The 22619-nt window shown below is 39.1% G+C and overlaps 1 protein-coding gene across 3 annotated transcripts in view; it reads right to left on the reverse strand.

Annotated features, from left to right (window-relative positions):
- Window positions 1-22619, reverse strand: part of GLCCI1 (glucocorticoid induced 1) — a 105799-nt gene that overhangs the window by 67444 nt on the left and 15736 nt on the right. For all 3 annotated transcript variants that reach the window (XM_037890615.2, XM_037890616.2, XM_007063106.4), the window contains exon 2: window positions 12819-12970. In XM_037890615.2, coding sequence (XP_037746543.1) covers window positions 12819-12970 — 152 coding nt within the window. The remainder of the gene's footprint in view (window positions 1-12818; window positions 12971-22619) is intronic.

Here is a 22619-nt window from a genome sequence, read left to right on the forward strand (position 1 = left end):
ACAGAGAGAGACTCAAAGCAATACCCTGCAACAAAAGAAACAGCACCCAGAGACTCCCCGCCCTTTTGTTGTATTAACAATTGTGATTAAAATAGAGATAGAGGATGTATGTGGATGGATGCGTGGTGTGGATAATAACCGAATGATCAGGGAGGTGCTAGCCTAAGAATCCAGTGTCCATCGGCTGAAGAAGGCGTCAAGTGGAAATAACCAGAGGACCCCTGGAGGGCAGACTGGAATCCACCCAACAGCCTCAAGAATGGGAGAACCAAAGAACAAGATAACATCTAGCAGCACAGAGCTGTCAGGAATGTGCTATCTGTTGACTGATTCAGCAACAGCATGATGAAGCAATTCCCACAGACTGACATAGGAAGAAATTCCTATAAAAATAGACTCTAGAAAGTGAGAACTTTGGGGTCTGATTCTGCAAACCAACTTCCAGGAGCATCAGATGAGCATCTGACAAGGCCCTGCTCCCTCCTCATGTCCAGGCCACCTGGCCAGTGGCTTGGCATGAGCAACTCTAAGGCTGGTAACTATGATAACAACCTTGGAGGGAGGGAGGGGGGTGGGGGGGAGGGAGAGAGAGAGTGTGTGTGAATAAATATGAGATTGAATGGAATGTTATAACTATAACTAACTGCTTACTATGATTCTTTCTGTATTCAAAATAAATGTAGTATTTTGCCTTTTCCCCTTTAATAAGATCCTGCTGGTTTTTAATTTATTGGTATAACATCTTTTCCAAGCTGAAAAGTCCCAGTCTTTTTAATCTCTCCTCATATGGAAGCTGTTCCATTCCCCTAATCATTTTTTTTGCCCTTTTCCAATTCCAATATATCTTTTTTGAGATGGGGCGACCACATCTGCATGCAGTATTCAAGATGTAGGCATACCATGGATTTATATAGCGGCAATATGATATTATCTAGCTCTTTCTTAATGATTCCCAACATTCTGTTCACTTTGACTGCCACTGCACACTGAGTGGATGTTTTCAGAGAACTATCCACAATGACTCCAAGATCTCTTTCTTGGGTGGTAACAGCTAATTTAGACCACATAATTTTATACATATAGTTGGGATTAAGTTTTCCAATGTGCATTACTTTGTATTCATCAACATTGAATTTCATCTGCCATTTTGTTGCCCAGTAAAACAGTTTTGAGAGAGCCTTTTGTAGCTCTTCACAGTCTATTTGGACTTAACGATCTTGAGTAGTTTTGTATCATCTGCAAATTTTGCCACCTCACTGTTTACCCCTTTTTCCAGATCATTTATGAATATGTTGAATAGGTCTGGGCCCAGTATAGACTTCTGGGGGACATCACCGTTTACCTCTCTCAATTCTGAAAACTAACCATTTATTCCTACCCTTTGTTTCCCATCTTTTAACCAGTTACCAATCCATAATAGGACCTTCCCTCTTATCCCATGACAGCTTACTTTGGTGAGGGACCTTGTCAAAGGCTTTCTGAAAATCTAAGTACACTATAACCACTGGATCCCCCTTGTCCACATGCTTGTTGACCCCCTCAAAAAATTTTAGTAGATTGGGGAGGCATGATTTCCCTTTACAAAAGCCATGCTGATTCTTCCCCAACAAATTATGTTAGTCTATGTGATGAACATAATTTGTTGGGGAAGAGTTACAAGAATTCTAAATACATTTCTCCAGAAGGTGTTATTTGTGCTTCTCAAAAGAATAATCTAAATTAATCAGTTACCTATTTGTGCATAAAAAGAATTCTGCATGACTTGGAATTACATAAATTGTACAATGCATAGTTTAGCAGCATAAGTTTCCTGAAAAGAGCACACAATCACCTTACTTCTGTTTGGCATTTTTAACAAAAACATTAAGGCTGGGTATGAGAAACCGAAAGTGAACAGAAGCTGACTAAAGTAAAGTGTAATTAACTGTACTATTTTTTATGTTGTAATGCACAAAGAAAACACAAAGCTACACTAAATTTAAACAATTTCCAATTTAAATCCAGGTGCCACTTGTAAAAATTTTTTTCCCAAAAGGTTTATTTTAATTTTTTCCCTTCCAATGATATTTAGAAACTGACAGTACATAACTCACGAGTGTCCTGATCCTGTAGTATGATCCAGCAGCATGGAATCCTATGTCTGAGTAGTCTCATGGACTTCAAACAACATTCCTGAACCCAAGAGTTTTATCTGAGCACATTGCAGGATCATTACGTGATCACTGTTTCAGACCAAGTCAGATCTGAAGTCCAAGGAGGTACAGTGGGTGTCCATAATTCTCCTTCTACATGGAAATAGTTTAAAATAAATATTTTGTGATATGACTGATACTATGTTTGAAATTACCATTGGCAGAGAAGCCATTTTTAAATTTACATCTAAAAACTGGTTAAAGAATCAAATATTAAAAGCAAATACTATGCTAAGTGTGTGGTAAAACATCAGCTCTTGGAAGGCGAGGAGGGGTAAAGGAGAAGTATATTTCTCTCTCCCTCTTCTTCCCCCCTCTCCCACCAGTCACACACTGTTCAAGCCAACTTCAAAAAAGTGATAGTTTCTTATTGGTGGCTTGGGTTCTCTGTTAAACTGCTGTACTTTTCATGTGTTCCTTGTAACTACTGAAAACTTCTGGAAAATACTTCTGCGCACCAAATGTTACCTTGCTCAGCCAAGAAGCATAAAGAAATTTATGAATATGGAGGTGACTACAATGGAAAGATCTGAACTGGTCATGAGACAAATATAGTAGTTTCTCACTTGTTGGTAGGAGTCAGTGACATCTGAAGCCCCAAAATTTAAAAAAGCCTTTGTGCAGGGAGCTCTAAAAATACTTCACCACACAGGGCACAGCTTGGGTGCACAAACATACAAAAAAAAAAATCTCAACTGTTCTGATGTAATTGACATTTTTGTATATTTAGCATTTAGGGAGACATATTTGAAGATCAAAATGTAAGTAAATCCATATATTTTATTATTAAACCTTAACAAAATCCAATGTGGCATCCAAAGCTAATAGCCAACACTGAACAATTTATTTAAATAAACTGATTGCCATCAGTTCAATCATGTCCACTACTTTGGTTACAATTCTGGGCTCCCATGTTCTATAAATAGATTAATACGCTATATAGTAGTTAGAGTAAAACACACTGTCATCTCTCAACTCCAATTAACAAAGGTGCCAGTATTTCAGAGAATCAAGAAAATAACCAAAAAAAAGAGACTGGCAGTATAACTAGGTCTTTGTTAGGAGATGTGCATTCAGTGAAGATGAGTTTTGATGTACTTCACAAGCTTCCCCCTCCCTCCCCCTGCACGAAGCTGACTTCATCCTTCTATCATGATTCTAGTGTTGCTTTCCCATTCTGTAGAGATTCCTTATTTGATCATGCCTAAAAGCTGAATTTCACTAGCAGTTTTTTGAAGTCCTGTTTTTGAAGGGGGAAAAAGATGTGGAAGACAACTCAATAGCCGAAACACTAATTTGAGCTCAGTAAGAAAGTAGCTATTGCCAAATGACTGGAATTCATAAATATTTACAGAATAAGTCTGCTCTGTTTCAATCACAATTTAAAAGGTTTGTTTGATGATGTTTTTAATTCTGAATTGTATGGAACTATTGGGACTATTTGTGAAGGGCAATATATGCATATATTGTATTCCAGATGGGATAAAAGAAATGCTGACCATAACCTGTGCTATTGAAATTCCCCTAAATGGAAAATATGGCTTTGGCTAGGTGACTTACTTCCTTCCTAATTCAAAACAAATCATCATCCAATTGACTAGAATTTAGAAAACAAATCCAGGATCAATAACTTTGCACTTGGATGTTTCACGAGAGCACAAAAGCTAGTAGCTTTCTCTTCTTTTGTGCTAAGACGGATTGTTGTGTCCCAGTGTGGCTGGGTAAAACATCAGCATAGCGGCAACAAAGATTCCTGGAAAAAATTTTTTTTTCCTTGTCTCATTTTAAGTGTCTAATTCCTAATTCATCAAGTCTTAAAGTGAGGCTTCTGGGTCATGGAATTTAAAAGTGGAAAACATTGATATACCCCTATGTTATGGAAAGGAAGCAGCTAAGGTTGAGAATTCTTACTACTAAAAAGTCAGATTTTTGGCCCTTCCTCAAAAAATAATTTTCACTTCCAATTTTGCAACTGTGTTAGGTACCCAGTATTTTAAAGCAATTTGGATACAATTTTTTCTGACTTAGAAAAAATGTCAAATGATGAATTCCTACTTTTGCCACCATCTTTTATCTCAAGCAGCTTATCCTGGAAACTTTAAATTACATGAAAGTCTGGTGAAATCCAGTGCCTGGGCAGTTTTGAGACTGAAAAGTTAGGAGAGGGGGCATGGCCACCTATATTTGAATTTATCTGCTTTCCAAATTATTAAAGACAAATGGCCAACTAAAAGCCTTGGCACTTTTTATTTTTTAAAGGTGCTAAACACATGGTGAAGATCTAAGCTTTCATAAAGACACAAAGCAGAACCTCCCAACCAATCAACTGCGAAGAACAGACTCCATGAATTCCATTAGAGACCTTGCTATGCCAATTTAACATGAGATGTTTGTGCACTGTAGTGATGGGTGCTAACATAAAAGCCTAAGATAAGACTAAAGATTTATCATTTTTTGATGGACGCATCTACCAAAATATCGGATTTCTAGACAGGTTTTCAGTAAATATTAGAAACACATACTTGAAGTAGTTTGGTACACAATGTAAGTGGCTCACCAGTCAATTGTGCTGGATCCTCAGCACCACTTAAAATAGCACTTGACTACTTTAAGGAAGTGCTAAACCAGTCAATGGGGCCAAAACATTTGCACCAGACTCAGACAATACAGACTGCTATGGAAAGATTGACATATAGAATGGATACCCTATTGCTTCATCAAGTTGTTTATAAAAAGAGACCACAGTGCCAGTTCCTAGACACTAGACTCTGTCAACCTAGATGTAACAGAACCTTGGCATCAGGTTAGATTGATCTACGGGGTTCTGGGGATCTCAGTGCCACAATCGTGACTCCAAATTAGGTCAACCTAGAGGAAGCGAAGGACCTCTGTGAAATGTTGATGGCACCAGGATCTCAATACCATGTTAAGTGAGCACAGAAGACCCAGGGACCTCTGGTGCCCAATGTGGCCAGAACTCTGAAACTGGATTAGGTTGACCCAAGCTGATCCAAGGGCCTCTGTGCCATAGACAACTCTGCGACAACTCTGACAGTGGGCTCAGTCAGCTGGTTAAGATGAAGGATGCGGGCAACTCTTAAGCCAGGCAAAAGCCACTTAGGCTAGCAGATCTACAAAGTTGATGCTGGATTTACATATTGCCAGACTTAGCTGACTGGATTTGAGGAGCCTCCCCTGCCAGAAGGAGTGCATAAGGCAGCCTTCCCACTTTTGCAATCCAGAAAATACCCATACCAGAAAAATACCATTTCTTCTTTGTTCTTTCAAATAAAGAAACCTGTCATAATTAAACAAAATAGCTTTGAAAAGGCAGAAAAAAAGGTAAAATTGATAAAGTATCTAGGACACGTCATGCAATCAGAGTTCACTGCAGCTTCAGTAGTTAAGAAGGAAATGAGGAACAGTTGGGGTCACTCCCCCTTCTAATCTCTGACCCCTCCATGAACGAAGACATCTTATGAAAGAAGAAAGTTTTGCATTTAGGCTTGAAAATTATCAGGCTTCATTAGATCTCCTTCTATGAAGTATTCCTCACTTGGATTCTGCCATTGAAAATGATAGGCCTCCTACAACCAAGAGATGTAAGCATCAGCCAACTCTACTCAAAGCATTTCTATGAAGCATAGCTGTCTTGGAGAGTTGAAAGGTAGGGGCTGTAAGACACTGGCTAGCACAGGAATCACAGAAACTAATTACTCAGTAAAAAACTACCTTTGCAAAAAAACTCTGATCATGCTGCATCACAGGCAAGAAAGTGCCCTGTAGATCAGGACCTTAAATTCAATCAGGAAAAGACCAGTGAAGTGTCAGTCAGGCATCTTTTGAGCATTATATTTACATAAAGATATTTAGTTAGAATATTCAATTTTGAAAAGTAGGAAGATGTATTTGCTCAGTGATTGGCCAATTAATTCTGCATTTCAGAAAGAGATGTCATTAACTTTAAAACTCTAAAAATACACTCTTTTATGAAGCTGTTCCAAAAATGGACTATTCCCTTTTATGGAAAGGCTCCTCAACCAAGCAGGAAAAAGATTAAGTGTTGAGTTTAATGCTGACGCAGCTATAATGCTGATCCTAAATTCTCTGAAATCTTAAGCAACCGAATGTACAAAATAGACACACTGCTGCATAGCAGAGAAGCCTTCTTTCTTTATCTGTGTCCTCTACATTCATACTAAAAGTTGTGGGGGGGTTTTATGGGGAGTGGGTGGCAAGAGACTAACCCATTTTTTAAATTCTCCAACAGAACAAAGAATAGAAGAATAAACCACACATAAGCATACACATAATCAGACATTCATGTATAAATAAAGAGACAAGGTGGTTGAAGTAATGTCTTTTATTGGACGACCTTCTGTTGTTGAGAAAGACACGCTTTTCAGCTTCACAGAGCTCCTCCTCAGGTCTGGGAAATGTACTCAGAAAGCCACAGTTGAATACAAGGTGGAACAGATTGTTTAGCATAACTACTTAACACATATTGCAAGGGACCATTCAAGGTGAAGCGGCCTGTTAACTCCCCTCCAGGCATGAGAAGGGGGAGAGGGGCTTAGCGTGTTATAGATTTGTAATAAGCCATAAACACAGTGTCTCTATGCAATGCATGAGTTTAGCATCTAGCAAAATTATGAATTTAAGCTCCCAGGCTCATCTTTTGAATGTGTTGTGCAGGATTCCTTTGAGGAGAAGCACTGAGAGATCAATGGCCTGTGATGGGATGTTAGATGGGGTGGGATCTGAGTTACTACAGAAAATTCTTTCCTGGGTATCTGGCTGATGAATCTTGCCCATATGCTCAGGGTTTAGCTGACCGCCATATTTGGGGTTGGGAAGGAATTTTCCTCCAGGGCAGATTGGAAGAAGCCCTGGAGGTTTTTCGCCTTCCTCTGTAGCATGGGGCACGGGTCACTTGCTGGAGGATTCTCTGCTCCTTGAAGTCTTTAAACCACAATTTGAGGACTTCAATAGCTCAGACATAGGTGAGAGGTTTTTCGCAGGAGTGGGTGGGTGAGATTCTGTGGCCTGCGTTGTGCAGGAGGTGGGACTAGATTATCATAATGGCCCCTTCTGACCTTAATATCTATCTATAAAGTGATTGCTTTGTGAAGTGTTCTATGTTTTTGTCTTATCATTTTTCTGTGTGATTTCATTCAAGAGCATAGAGTGTCTCTCTTTCTCACCAACAGAAGTTGGTCCAAAAGATATTACCTCACTCACCAATATACTGGAACTGACATGGCTACAACTCCACTACATACACACTCATGTATAACGTTGACTGTAATGCACCACAGGCGTCAGCCCTCTGGAGAGCTTTTCAAAGATTTACAGAAAATTTAACAGATCACTGAGACAGTGGCTCTCAGATACTGAGCAAAGTGGATTTCATTTTTAAAGATGGGTCATTTGAAAAGCAGTGTGAATCTATTTGGACTTCCAGAATTACAAGAAGGGAAAAAATATTGACAGAAGTAGCGTGGGCTTTTCTACACTACAACCACACAATTTCTACACTACCATTTTTAAAAAATCTCCTACTGTTGCTGCAACAGTGGGAATACTAGTGTAGAGAGTACACAGACATTTTTACCACATACTAAGGCGCTAAGCTTGTAAAGTGTAGTGCACATTAATGACGTATGATTAGGAATGATGCTATATTTGTTACACATTGACATTATTCATCTATTAAGGAAATAAACTTGAAATGTATTAATTATTCTTTTAAAAAACCAAAACAAGCAGACCAGTTATAATAGTAGATACCCAAATGTCCTCAAGGACAAAGACACCTCTCTTTGCCAGCATGGACCACCATATGTAGTACATTAGGGACATGAAAAGGGTTGTGATCCCTGCCTATTTTACTTTCGAACTACAGGATTCTGCTTATTTTTCTCTTCCTTCTCAGAGAAGCTCATCTAAAAAAATAATCACTTTGCTTCCTCAACGGTGAGAGAAACAATTGAATTATAGTTACTGTTATTAACGCACTGTTACTTAAGAGGAAAGAAAGCAAATTCTTTTCTTTGGTATTCTGCGTAAATGCTGCTGCATAGACATTGCTGCTGAAATCTACACTACAAGTAGTGATGAAGCATACATTACAAAGGCTACGGTGCCTGACAATAAGCTTACAGAGGCCATGTTTTAGTAGGCTGCCCAGAAAAGGGCAGTGTCTTTTATTCTCCCAGAAATCAGTCCTCTCCCTATCAAACTGCCCTACACATCCAAGTTTATCCCTTTGTCACTTCCATCATGTGGGGGTCTCAGCATAGTCTTCGTTCCGTTTTTGGGATGCATGTGTGTCATTGTTCATTCCAGCACCATTCCTGGGTGAGCCTTCCTGTATAGGAAAAAAAAAGTAGCGTCTCCCCGCAGTGTCACCATTTATATAAACAAAAATATATTTTATTTTAGTCAATTATGGATTGATTTATAGAAGCATATCAAATTATTTACTTCAGCTCCACAAATAATGTCTACTGAAAAAGCAAAATACAGGACTTCCTAGTTTTTTTTTTTAAATCTAACTTTACTTTTGGTCTGCCAGGTGGACATCTTGCTTTTGTAGTTATGTGTTCATACATTCAATCTCCCCCCAATTTTTTTTTCCTGGAAGAAAATACTTTTGTCCTTCGGTCTGTTTACCTCCCTTTCGCAGCTGACACTTCCAGTTAGAAGTTAAGTTTACTTTACAGTAAAAAGGATAGAACTTGTCTTCTATCCTTTTCCGTTTTAGGGAGTGGGAGGAAGTCCAGGAATGAGAAGGGAAAAATACTAATAACTGTTTGATATTCCTGTTTCCTTAGAAAAGATACCAATAAAAGAGTATTTTAAAAATGAAAGACAGTGAAGTAAATTCACTCAGCACTGATCTGATATTTCAAACCCTCAGATTCAATAACCATTCAGTCAAGTTCATCTTAATAGCCTTATTTTTCAGAAGTGAAGCACCAGTTGCCCATGAAACACTTCAGTAACAGTAGGACCACAATTTCTATTTAAAAACAAAATAAAAAAATAGAGAAAAAATTGTGTTTTTGTGATTAGTCACTGCATCTATGTAACAAAGAGTAAGCCTTAATGTATCCAATATATTAGCAAACACTAACCAGCCATTTTGACATCTGATGTAAGTAGGTGCAGAAATATATACATTCTATGATATCACAGAAAATCTGAAAGTTGTTGAATTCATATTTATTCTAGAAAATATAACTTAAACACTGGAAACCTGAAGTTGTCTAAAGGAAACAGGAAATCAGGTAGAAACAAGGAATTTTCATTATTAGGTTCAATGAGAAAGACAAGGTAGGTAAGATAATATCTTTTATTGAATAAACTTCTGTTGATGGATTGTACAAGCTATCAAGCTCTTAATTTAGAAGAATACATTGGAGGCTTGACAACGGACAATTGCATAGCCATGTTCAGTACAGAGTAGTCTGTATCACTGAAGTCTATTTTTTGATGATTTTAATGGCCAATTTTGCTGTCAGAGGAAAGGGAGACTCCTAAATGTGAAACCAGCCAAATTACAATGATACCCTTGTTCAAGCTTGGTGATACAAGCTGCTAGACCTTTCTTCCTCACTGGTAAGCTCGGTGTAACGTCACCAGGTACCAAAAGGCAAAATAAGTTAGGCCACTCTAAGAAGTCAGAGGTCCTAGTGAGAGGGCTCCCAGAGACACCAAGAAACACTGATGCCTGCAGAGCTCTCCCAACCCAGGGGAGAAAAGGACCATGGTAAAAAGTGGTGCCAGCGGGGGAGGAGCTAGTTGGATACCACAGCTGGCCTGAATTAATAAGCACAGCCCAAGAAGGAAGAGTGTGGGCCTCCTGTGCCAAGGAGAGAAAAGCCTGACAGGAAATCTCCTTAGCCCCGAAGAGGAGGGAAGGGAAGACACCTGAATCTGAGGAAGAGCCTACAGGACACAGAGGCCAGGACTGAAATCCCCACAGCTTCCAAGAGGGGACTGAATCAATCTCCACCCTGAGGAGAGGGGGGAAGAGTCCCAAAGTTAGGAAACCAAACCCAACAATTTAGCTCACTAATTGGACTAAAACAACTGAGACTACCTTTCTGAACTATTTACAAGGAAAAGCTGAAGAAGTCAGCAGAGCACTGAAACTCCATCCTAGACCGCAAGCTGCAAGAATAAACTAAAATGGTGGAGGTCTGGCAGCACCTTTTATGACCTCAGTGAGGTGCATGAAGAGAGTGAGGGCGCATGTGTGTACCAGACACACCCTCTAAGGGAAAAATTCTCTTGTCCTGGGCACACGAGCAACCTGAAATGCACTACACATAGAGACAAGCACTCTAAATTACAAAATATTAAATTAAAATAAACTATTACAATTCAATACAATACACAACCGTTTGGTTCCATTAAATTACAAGGGCTGCCACAACAACAAATCTTTCATCCAGGCTAGTGGGATGACTCCTTTTGCAATCAGATGTCAGGTAATTTTTTAAGTCCTGACAGTGAGGGTGGGCGAGTACATTTTGTTCAGTCTGGTAAATTCACGAAAGTTTGTAAGGCTTGTTTAACTCTTGCCTCTCTTCTCATGGAATAATGGCTCATTAATATGTTAGCTTTTATAACATCCAACATACAATGTACCGCAGACTATTTTGGCCAACTTTAAATTCAACCAAATATCAAGATGATGTTTTAAACGGCCTATTCATCAATGACATCAGCAACATCAGTCCTTCTCATACAAAAAAGCTTAAACCCCCACTTGATTCTGTAATGGGATTCAGACATACAGCCAGTGGCCTGGATAGTAAGCTGGTACATAAGGCGTGAAGTTAGGCTAGCACTATCATGGACACTGAGTCCTTTTGAAGCCCAAACACAATACAAGCTATTTAACACTAAACATTAACACTCCACAGATGCTGAACAAGACTTCTCTCTTAAAGCAGGGCTTCTCAAACTGCACTGCTCCACAACCCCCTTCTGACAACAAAAATTATTACATGACTCCAGGAAGGGGGGGGAGCAAGCCTGAGCCTGCCCAAGCCCTGCCACCCTGGGCGGGGGGCAAAGCCAAAGCTTCAGCCCCAGATGGGGGGCCTGTAATTTGAGCCCCACAACCAGGGCTAAAGCCCTCAGGTTTTGGCCCTGGGTGGTGGGGCTCAGGCTTCATCTTCAGCCCCAGGCCTCAGCAAGTCTAACGCCAGCCCTGGTCACCCCATTAAAATGGGGTCCTGACCCACAGTTTGAGAACCACTGTCTTAAAGGTAAAAACCTGGGGACCTACAAAGTTGACTTTGAAGGCCTGCATTTAGAAGTTGGGTTAACCTGAGTAAATTTCTCCTTCCCAGTTAGCATGTTGTAACATCTGCATATTTAACAGATGTTCTTCCTTTAGGCTCTTTCCTCCAAGTCTAAATTTAACTATGTTGAACACAATTTGCCACTTGCTAGTCTGAATAGTCAAGGGTATTTCCAGGTGGAGGACAGAAAAAAATAGGCTGGATAATCTACTATGTTAGTGCACCTCTGAATGTTAGAAAAACATTTGCACCAATAGTATTCACTAATCCGCTTGATCCAAAATGCCTGATTAACTTGAACCAGAAATCAAGGAGCTATGGCTTGCTTTGAAATGTTCATAATACACACCACTAAAATACTGTTTCCTACATTGGGCTTAAGCAGTGCCATTCTCATTGCTATTAATGGAAACTGCTTGACTAAAATTGTGTGCAAATCCACAGGTTTAAGGATAAGCTTGTACTCCTCAGTTCCCTTTCTCTTACCTCACTCTCTAGCTAATAGAATGAAATGTGTCTCTCTAATTTCTAAAAAATACAAGAAAAGCCACATGGTCCAGCACCTGATAAAATGGGCAAGAAAATTTGGACATTAAGAAAAACAAAAGAACCAAAGTACAAAAAAGATGAAGTGACTGGTTAATCTTAAATCTTAAATAGAGATTAGAGAAAAAACTACATTTCTGCTAGAATTTAATAATTTATAATACTTAACAAAACTCTTTTCAATCTGTTTCAAGAGTGGTGTTATCCAAGAGTTAAAAATACTAGCTTTTGCACTCATCACTGAAATGGTCTGTCTTCATACTGTCATTCCCCCGCTAATTTTACCACCAATTCTGTAAGTAATTAATAGATGTTAGAAGTTCACCTTTCATTCACTGCTTTCAGGAGTAGCAAAAATTACAACAGCAAGAGGAGTACTTTAGTAAGGTTGTAGAAAAGAATACAGCACCTATTCATAATTTACTAGTTTGCCACTGACTGAAATTCACCTCAATTATATTTTTAAAATGTATATATTTGCGCTTATTAATTAAAAATGATGGATTATTGAAAACGTACTTTCTAAAAGCACAGAAACATTTAGAATTATGCAATATATTAGTAGGCTCAGACCACCAAATTACAAAAACATTATCATACCCTAATTTTTTCAGAATTATGTATTTGTGCTGAGATTTTGAAAGAAAAACTGCTGTTCTACTGCAGAGTTTAGCTGACATTTTGGACAAGATAATAAAATGCAAACAGGGACAGACCAATCTATCAGGCAATTTTTGTCCTGTGATTTTGTAGATTTTACCTGAGTAGCTTTATCTTTCATGCATGAAGGGTAGTGTACATGGGGATCACGAGGCCATTGTCCTGTGAGATAAGGTCCTGTTATTGTGTCCAAAGAAGAGGTTCGCCTTATAGTACCAGAGGTTCTAACTTGCTGGGATTTTGGCCTGTCCACTGCAAAAAAGAAAAAGGTTATTCAAGATTTAATATGACACATAAATTATAACTTTTTGTCTTACATGGCTTGTTAAGTACTTTACTCTTAGCATTAAGCATGGGAAAAAGGTGTTTAAGCAAAAGGGTTTTTGTTTAAATTGAAGACTGTCCTCACATCAAAACCATTTTCCCCTTTAAGTTAAGGTAGTGTTTAAAATGGCCAAATTCATATTTTTGTAGGTTTCAGAGTAACAGCCGTGTTAGTCTGTATTCGCAAAAAGAAAAGGAGTACTTGTGGCACCTTAGAGACTAACAAATTTATTGGAGCATAAGCTTTCGTGAGCTACAGCTCATGCTCAAATAAATTGGTTAGTCTCTAAGGTGCCACAAGTACTCCTTTTCTTTTTGCATATTTTTGTAGCCCACTTTTAAAAGATTACTATAGAAGACAGCCTGTCAAACCCTAACTAAGAAGAAATTTTTGGAAAAATATCAAGGAATTTTCTCCACCATCCCCCAATACTCAGATATTTTCTTGAACTACAGGTACTCAAGATTTCCATAAGAATCTTATGGAAACCTTAAATGAGTAATATACAAAATATAAACTTATTTTCTTTATAAACATAAGACGGTGGTGACAAGTTTATTTCTTAATTTCAGTTTGATCCCATTTTTATTTCACTGCAGAACTTTCACTATTTCCAGCCTTCCACTACCTTGGGTGTTTTGAGACTATTAATATTCTTGTGTGGCTCCATCCACCCTTTCCTGGAATAATGCTCCTCCTCCAGGTCTCTAACTGAAAGTAAGCTGTGACTAATCCTCTCTGAAATCTGAGCAGTACTTTTTTTTTTTTTTTTTTTTAAAAACAAAAAGGTCACTGATAAAGTTCTGACTTCACAACAACTTCAGCATCTTTTTTTATTAGGTTTCAGACAATGCCCTGTCTGACAGCACTCACACCTCACACTGCTGAGGTGATCTCACATCAGTGGAAAGAGGTCTGAGATCTGTAGTAGCTCTGCCTTTGGACACAGTGGATCACAAGGTGCCACTCAGGCCATATCTACACTACCGCAGTAAGTCGACCTTCGCTACGAAACTCCAGCTATATGAATGACATAGCTGGAGTCAACGTACCTTAGGTCGAGTTACCGTGGTGGGTCGACGGGAGAAAGTCTCCTGTCGACTTACCTTATTCTTCTTATGGGGGAGAGGAGGGGGAGAAGAGTACAGGGGTCGACTGGAGACTGATCTGCAGTTGATTTGGTGGGTCTTTACTAGACCCGCTAAATCGACCACTGGTGGATTGATCTCAGAGCGTCGATCCCCACTGTAGTATTAGACCTGCCCTCACACCCTATTTTTGGGGTCTGGCAGAAGAAGTTAATGCCACTCATTCCATTCAAAGAGACCCCAGAGATTACCAATGAGTACCTTTAAACAAGGCCCTGACAGGCAGAGCACCAAAGGGAATCATTAGATCACATCTAATTCAATTAGAAGAGTAAGTAGGGAGAGCACAAGATACCACAGGCTCAGATGCAATCCTTTTAGCTAAAATATACCAATTCCCTCAAGGACTGTGTTCCCTAGTGGAATTATAGGTCTAGATGAGGAGCAGCTAGCTATAGCTCACTCCAGGCAAGACTGATGTGATTCTGGTAGGAAGGGCAAAATATTTTCATAGAATCTTAGAATTTAAGGCCAAAAGGGATCAGCAGCTCCTCTAGTCTGACCTCCTGTATATCATAGGCCACCAACACCACCCAGCACCCACATGCTAAACTCAACATATAAAATTAGACCAAGGTATTATAGTCCTCAGGAGGCTAAACTTGCATGCCTCAGGCAGGGAGTAAGATAGATCCAGATGGATCACTGCCTAAGCTTACTGAATGGCAGGGAATTAAGTAAGATATAATATCAAAATGATCCACCCCCACGTTGCAGAAGGTTAAAAAAAAAAAAAAAAAAAACACACCTAGTCACTGCCAACCTGGCTTAGGGGAATACTCCTTCCTGATCCCACATATGGTAATCAGTTAGACTCTGAGCAAGAACCAGCCAGCCAAGCACCTGAGAGAGAAAATTATCAGTACCACCACAGATCACTGAAAGTTGCACTGGCTACCAACAGAATTCTGATTTAATATCAAGGTCCTAGCCATCTTCAAAGACCTGAATGAACTATGGCCCAGTTATCTCTCCACTCTGTCCATATTAAAATGCTCAAATAAATAGTGCTTTGGCTGACTGAGCCAAGGTTTCAATTCTTCCTTCAAAACAATGTATTTGTACTTCATATACCAGATTTTTTTTTAAGTTACATAGTTATTCCCCTTCTGATACAGACTTCTACTCCAGTCCAAGGCAGTTGAGCTATGTCTGTCTCACTACAAATACTGGAGGAAGTTCACATTTGGTCACACCCCTTCTACTCTCAAAACAGATGAATATTTCTAAAGCTGTACAAAAAGTCTACACTCATCGGGGTGCATAAAAATCAGATTTTTTTATTTAAATTGGATTTTTTTGATAAAATGCTTTTTGAGTGAAAAAACCTATCTAAAGATAGTTTTAATTAAGACACATTATAGCTCAAAGATATCTCATCATGGAATAGGGATTATAAATTCTAATTCTATAGTATGAGACAATATATTAATGTAATGTTTAAGAAAAGTTTTGTAAATGAGTTCCAATAGTTCATGGATTAGGGACCCAATCTTATGGGGTCCCAGAGGCTTCTGTATAGATTATTTAGGTTAATCTTTCTATTTACCCAATGGGACTCTATGCTCAGTCTAGAAGATACCATCAGAGATGCTTAGTTTTGCAGTTCTCAAACTGTGGATTTGTGTCTCCAGAGATAACATACTTGTTAATAGCAAAATGTTTTAAAATAAATATGGAAAGAGGTGAGAAATAACAGACCTCAACCATATTGTCCCTCTGCAAATTTGTGTACACAGAGTCAATCCCTTATCTCTCTCTAAAAGTGCAAAGTTTCAAAAAGTTCAATGAAAAGATTGTTGGGGGCGGACTAGACTGGGACAAGGAGAAGTCTGGAGATAGATGTGAGAAGGGAGGGACAAGCAGTAGAAACAGAAGTGAAACTGTTCGAGCAGCATATTCCAGAAGTCTTGAGGTCTGAGCGTAGCCTTCATTGATTTGAGATCTACTATACCACTCTCTCACTAGAAGGGAAAAAACTATAATGCCAGAAGGCCATAAAAGAGACCCAGTTTGGGAATATTTTAATGAAGTTCCTCTACCTGTGGGTAAGACAGGCATGCGTGCAAAATGCAAACAGTGCAACAAAGAAATGCAAGACCTGGTTTCCCTAATGAAACAACATCATGAGAAGTGTTCCTTCTCAGGAAGAAGCTGCATTGAAGATGATGAAAGAAACAATGCCTGAACATACAGGATCTTCAGGGTGGTAAACTTTTTTATTTCATACTTCTTTCTTAAGGACTGCCCGTCTTCCTTCTGGACTATTCTTGAACTCTCATGTTTGAGCAAAAAATATAGTTGTTACTCTATGGTACTATCATTTTAGATGCAGTTGTGATAAAAAATAAATAGCTGAAATAGGCAGATCTTCCTTTTACAATTTCACCTTTAAAGTAGTACTGAGTGTCAGTGAATGCAATGAGTAAACACTAAACACAATGAGCAGTGTGGTAATGATAATTAAATAACTGCACTGACTTATTTTGTTTAGGAGAATCCATCCTCAACATACAGGATTCTGAAGACTATCTACCTTCAAGATCACCATCATTTTCTATAGTTTCAGAGTTATCTGCCAATGATAGTGTTTCAGTCACATCATGTATGTCACACAGCCACAGTATAGCACCTGTAGCAAAAAGAAAAAAAAATCTTCATCATCCAGAAACAACCATAGATAAGTTTGTGATAAGAACCAGCGGACTACAAAAAGAGGTAGTTGATAAAAAAATTGCCCGGTTTGTTCATGCAACAAACTCTCCTTTCCGTATGACTGAGAACCCACACTTCATTAACATGGTTCAGTCATTAAGACCAGGACACAGTCCACCCAACAGAGCACGTCATATACAAATTGCTAGATAAAGTGTATGAAAAAGAGAAATTGAGTAGTGTGCAAAAGGTCTAGAGGGTGAAATTGTTAACTTGAGACTTGATGGGTGGAGCAAATGTCCACAATGATCCTGTTGTATGTGCTTGTGTGACAACAGAAGAGGGGAATGTCTTCCTAACGGAAACAATTAATACATCAGGAAATGAACACACAGCAGAATACTTACAAGAAGGAGCAGTAAAAGCTACAACTAACTGTGGAAAAAAATTCAAATGCATAGTACGCAGCTTGGTCACAGACAATGCTGCAAATGTATCCAAGATGAGAAGAAATTTAGAAGAGTCCAAAGCTAACAACATAGGGTTGCAGTACTCATTTGATGCACCTCCTTGCCAAAAACTTCAGTATTCCAGAAATAAAGCCTAATGTTGTTGAAATTGCAAAATACTTCCGTAACAACCACTTTGCAGCTCTGAAAAAAGTGGGAGGAACCAAGCTAACTATTCCACAAGACGTGTGATGGAACTTAGTAGTGAACTGTTTTGAGCACTATATCAAGAATGGACTAATCTGAGGACAGTCTGAACAAAATCATGAAAAGTAGATGGCACTGTCACAGCCAAAGTTCTCAACATTGGGCTTAAGAAAAATGTTGAACACATGCTGAGTACCCTGAAGCCTATTTCTGTAGCCTTGAACAAAATGCAGGGAAATAGCTGTTTTATTGCTGATGCTGTTGAAATTTAGAAAGAACTGAGTGAGATCTTAAATAGAGAAATATGCAATGACAGAGTTAAATTACAAGCATTAAAAAAAGGAATGGGACAAGCACTATCTGCAGCTCATTTTCTTGAAAATATTCTCAATACTCGGTACCAGGGTCAAACCTTAACTGCTGAAGAGGAGGAGTCGGCTATGACATGGACATCCAGCAACCATCCCTCCATAATGCCAACTATATTAAACTTCAGAGCTAAGGGTGAACCATTCAAGAATGTTTTAAAGTGAACTGGTGGAAGTCACTAAAGCACTTGGATTCAGAGACTGCTGAAGCGATAATCTCACTTTTAACAGCAGTAGCTTCTTCTGCCGGTGTAGAAAGAATATTTTCTTCCTTTGGACTAATTCATTCCAAATTGAGAAATCGCCTGGGACCTGAAAAAGTACGAAAGCTTGTTTATAATCTGGAAAAGAAAAACAAACAGGAAAATGAAGGTGATGATGACTGAAGTAGCTGCAGAAGCCAATATTTTAAGTTTCTCATATTGATCTGGCTGACATAGTCGATTTAATTTTTGTTTTGTTTTTGTTTTTTTTTCAAATATTTCATTTAACTATTTTAGTTAAACGATTTTAACAAAAACAAACCTGATTTTAAAAAACTTGAATGTTTAACTAAATTCAAAAATTCATACGCTTGTTTTGTTAAAATATTTGTTTGCTGTTGAAGAAAAAAATCCAGACTACATAACGTTGTTGTTTTAGTAAAAAAGACAATTTAAATGTCTGTCTGGTGATGTTCTCCTCCTAATACAGCATGGCAAAGAAATCCTCCAAATATTAATGATTAACCTGTTGAATTGGAGATAGATATTTATGAAGTCATTGGGAGGTGAACTGCTTCAATTACCTTTGGTAAATGAAATAACCAGTCATTCATTTTCTGATATAGCTGTAAAACTAAATCTGAAAAGTTTTCAAAATAAATCACTTTAAAAATATATAGCGTATACCTTCTAAAAATGAAACCTACATTTATCTCTGAGTTGTCAAGAATATGTATTAAGGTTATAAAAACCAACAAGAATGCACTTTTATATAGAAATCCATTATTAAATTAAGTCTTCTTGACTAGTGATTTAAATCATGATTTAAAATCAATTTGATTTAAATCAAATCCACCCTGAAACTCATACACAGATTAAGCAGAACTTAATAATGGTTTATTGAATTATGTTAACTCTGAAGAGGCCATCATACTGAGCCTGAAGAACTTCTCAAATGAAGCAGACCTCTCCGTAGTTTGAGACAAATGAGATGTAAAGACCAGTAAGGTGAGCCAAAACCAGAAAGATATAAATTCCGCCATTGCTAAAATTAGTAGTATTAGTCTATTTTGGGACCACCATATACAGCACTTTCCTGCCAAGAAGTTTTGCAGAAACTTTCAACTAAATGTTGATGGATGACTGGGAGTAGTTTTGCAGACTCCCTATATGGTAGCTGATGGACATTAGGTCCAGGAGGCTACTGCAGAACACATTGAATAGGCCATGGAAACAGTTTATCTGCAGCTGACTATATTTCAATGATACAGCACTCAATCCACTAGACTATGGAGAATCTGAATACTTTCAGACACAGGCATCTGGGATGTAAATGAACAAGGATGATGTTTTCCTGAATTGATCAGTTCTATTAAGATATATTTTTTCCATGTTTCTCAAATCTAGACTGTGCCACACTGTGTTTTGGGGCTTAAGTTTAGAGCAAAACGAAGAAAGAACAATTTTCTATGAGATGTAGAAGGAAGAGTTAGCGTTGGTTTTAAATGATTCTACAGCATGAAGAGAACACCTTTTCCTGGTGGAAGACACAGTGATGGCTCAAGTCTTCTAAATGCAAAGATTCTGAAGACGTATTGTTAATGTGACTGAAACCAAGCAGCAGGTCTTTGTGGAAAGGAAACAGATTATCAGATAATTAGATGACATTGGTCAGAATTGACAGGTCACAAGAGTCTGTAGTAATGGGAGAACACCCCAGGTTGGTAAAGTAGGCATAACTGCTGGTTTTGATAGATTTGCTTCCTTAAGGAAGCTCAGTACTACTGCTTTGTCCACCAGAGCCTTGCATAAAGAATGCATTTATGACTTACTGCTGAGATTCAATACAATGGTCTTAGGGTATATCTGCACTATGGAAACTATATCAGTGTAGCTACATTACTTGTGTCACCATAACCCCATAGTGTAGAGACAGTCTGCACCAGCAGAAGGGATATTCCATCAGTGCAGGAACATCACCTCCACAAACAAAGGTAGTTATGCTGACAGAAGCATTCTTCCATTGACATAGCTGTGTCAACACTAGCAGTTAGGTCGACATAGCTATGCCGGTCCGAGGTGTGGATTTTTCACACCTCTAACCAATGTAGCTATGTCAACTTAACGTTTGAGTGCAGACCAAGCCTTTTGCTCAGGTCTAGATCATCCTATAAGAAATTTCAGACTCTCATAAAGAAGTCAAATTTGACATCAGAACCTGAGATGTCAAACACATCTGTTCTCAGCGTAGTCTCAGCAATGTGTTCTTGGTGTATGCTTGGAGTGTGCACCATCTAAACTCCCCACCCAGAGGGGCAAGTCCCTCTGGAATGTGTCTTGTAGAAGGGGGGCTGGTCAGACCCCAATAGAGGAGCAGGGCCTCCCCAGATTGTAATGTACACAAAGAACCACCCCAGATCATGGGGAGCAGGGATCAGACATCCGCAAGAGGGCAATGATCCTCAGCTCACATTAAGAAGTTAGGGAGTGGGGTGTGGACACTCGCAGAAAGGCAACCCCTGCCCCTGGCCTGAACCCGGTGCACATGAAGTATGGCAGCTTCCCCCCAAAAGATCCCAGTGTGCACACAAGTGGGGGCAGGGTGTGGAACTCAGACACCCCGGGGGGGGGGGGGGGGGAAACGGGTCAATGACTCCCAGATCACATGAAGAGGTGAGGGAATGGGGCTCAGACAATCCCAGAAAGGCAAGCCCCCTCCAGAACCTGCTTCACACGAGAAGGGGGAGTAGGGATGGCAGTCAAACCCCTGCTCAAAATTCGCTCAGATCCTGGTGTGCACAAACAGGGTGGGGGTGGAGGGTAGAGCAGGGCTGACACCAGTGGGGGAGGGGAACCCCCAGACCCCAGTTCAAATGGGAGGTAGGGAATGGGGCTCAGAGACCTTACCCTGAAAAGGAAGCTCCCTCCAAAACCTAATTACATGAAGGGAGTGCCACATCTCGGTAGGTGGGCTGGGGCCCCCAGATCATGATATACATGGGAGAGGGAATGTAGGGCTGACAGGTGCCCCTACCTGTAGTCTCTCCTAGTCCTGCTGTCACTTACCCCCATGTCTCCCTTCCCAGTGCCCAATCCATCCCATCTCACCACCCTTAATCCCCATCACTTGATCCCTCAACCCTTCCCCCTATTCTTTAATCTTTCACTTCTAACCATACTCCCATCTTAACAAGCACTGGGTTGTGTAGTTAAAAAATTTTTTTTAAAAATCAAACACCTTTTGAATATAATGCTGCCTTGTGATTACATTTGCCTCAAATAAAAATCCCCTTTGATATGAAGCAGTATACCTACTTTTTCCCTTCAAATTTCTGCCCTGGTTTAGATTTGAACTCACGGTGCTTGGGTTCATTGACTCTGATATTTCATCAGAGCTGCCCAGCTTTTGTGATAAACAAGTGTTTTCCCAGATTGTTATCCTCTGACTGCCCATGCATAGTGTAATTCCTTTAGTTTACAGAGTCAGAAGCTTTTTACATTAAGTGATGTGCTAAAGAAGCAGTTTTTCCCCCCAATACTGCTTTAATTTGATTTTCACCCAAGAGTTGGTGAGTTGGGTGCCATGCACTCTGTTGGCATGCACCCTGGTACAACGAGTCCTTGTTTGATCTCTATCTGTGAGCAAAAAAATCCATTTCCAAAATGTCAACTTCAAGAAAAGCCATTTATAGCTTAGAAATCCCTTGGTCAAATGAACCCAAAATAGGCTAGCCAAGAGAACCCTGCCCTCTATGAGGCATACCAAATTTCAAGGCAATCTAAGCAACAATGTAGGTTTTAGAGCACTAAGAAGAGTTGAATTTGAAACAGAAAGCTGATCTTAACCTTAACTATTAGCAGGGTGAATAAAGCACTTAAAATCTATCCATGGTTTGTCATCTGGCTATCTGGAAAATTTTATTCCCTTCCAATGTAATTCACATGCAATTTCAAGGTGTTATTTTTTAAAAATCTGTTTACAATGGGAATAAAAATAAAATTTGTGTTGCAAAAAATAACCCTTTTCCTTGAATGAACATTCATATCTGTTTGAATCATGGAGCAGATTATTAGCTAGTAGAAAAATAGCCAAGTTGATATATGGCTACTGCCCCACTTCTGCCTCCCACCCAAGTATTTGCCTAAGTAGTTATAGCAACCTGAGAGAGTTATGAGTCCAAATTATTCTGTACTTGGCTGGCTGACTGAAGGCAAGGTCCATTTATAGTACCGTTATGTGACTGCAGACTTAGCCTCAGAATAGTGTTCCAATTTAAATATTAAGATTTTATTAGGAAAATGTTCTAGTTTTTGTGGTCGTGAAGAAATCTTCCAAAAGTGGAAATTATAAATTGATGCAATTATTTCTGCCTTAGACTGTGAACAGCCTGAAAATGGCACATAAAAAGCTACCAAGAGATTAAAGTGATAAAATGTAGCCTGATGTCCTTTCATCAAGTAGTATTAGGTCATCCAGTTTTGTTCTGGTTGGACAGAAAACCACATGGTTTGATGTGGTTGCAGAACTTGGTGTCTTTCCAGGTGA

This window comes from Chelonia mydas, chromosome 2 (assembly GCF_015237465.2).
Source record: "Chelonia mydas isolate rCheMyd1 chromosome 2, rCheMyd1.pri.v2, whole genome shotgun sequence".
Classification (NCBI taxonomy): domain Eukaryota; kingdom Metazoa; phylum Chordata; order Testudines; family Cheloniidae; genus Chelonia; species Chelonia mydas.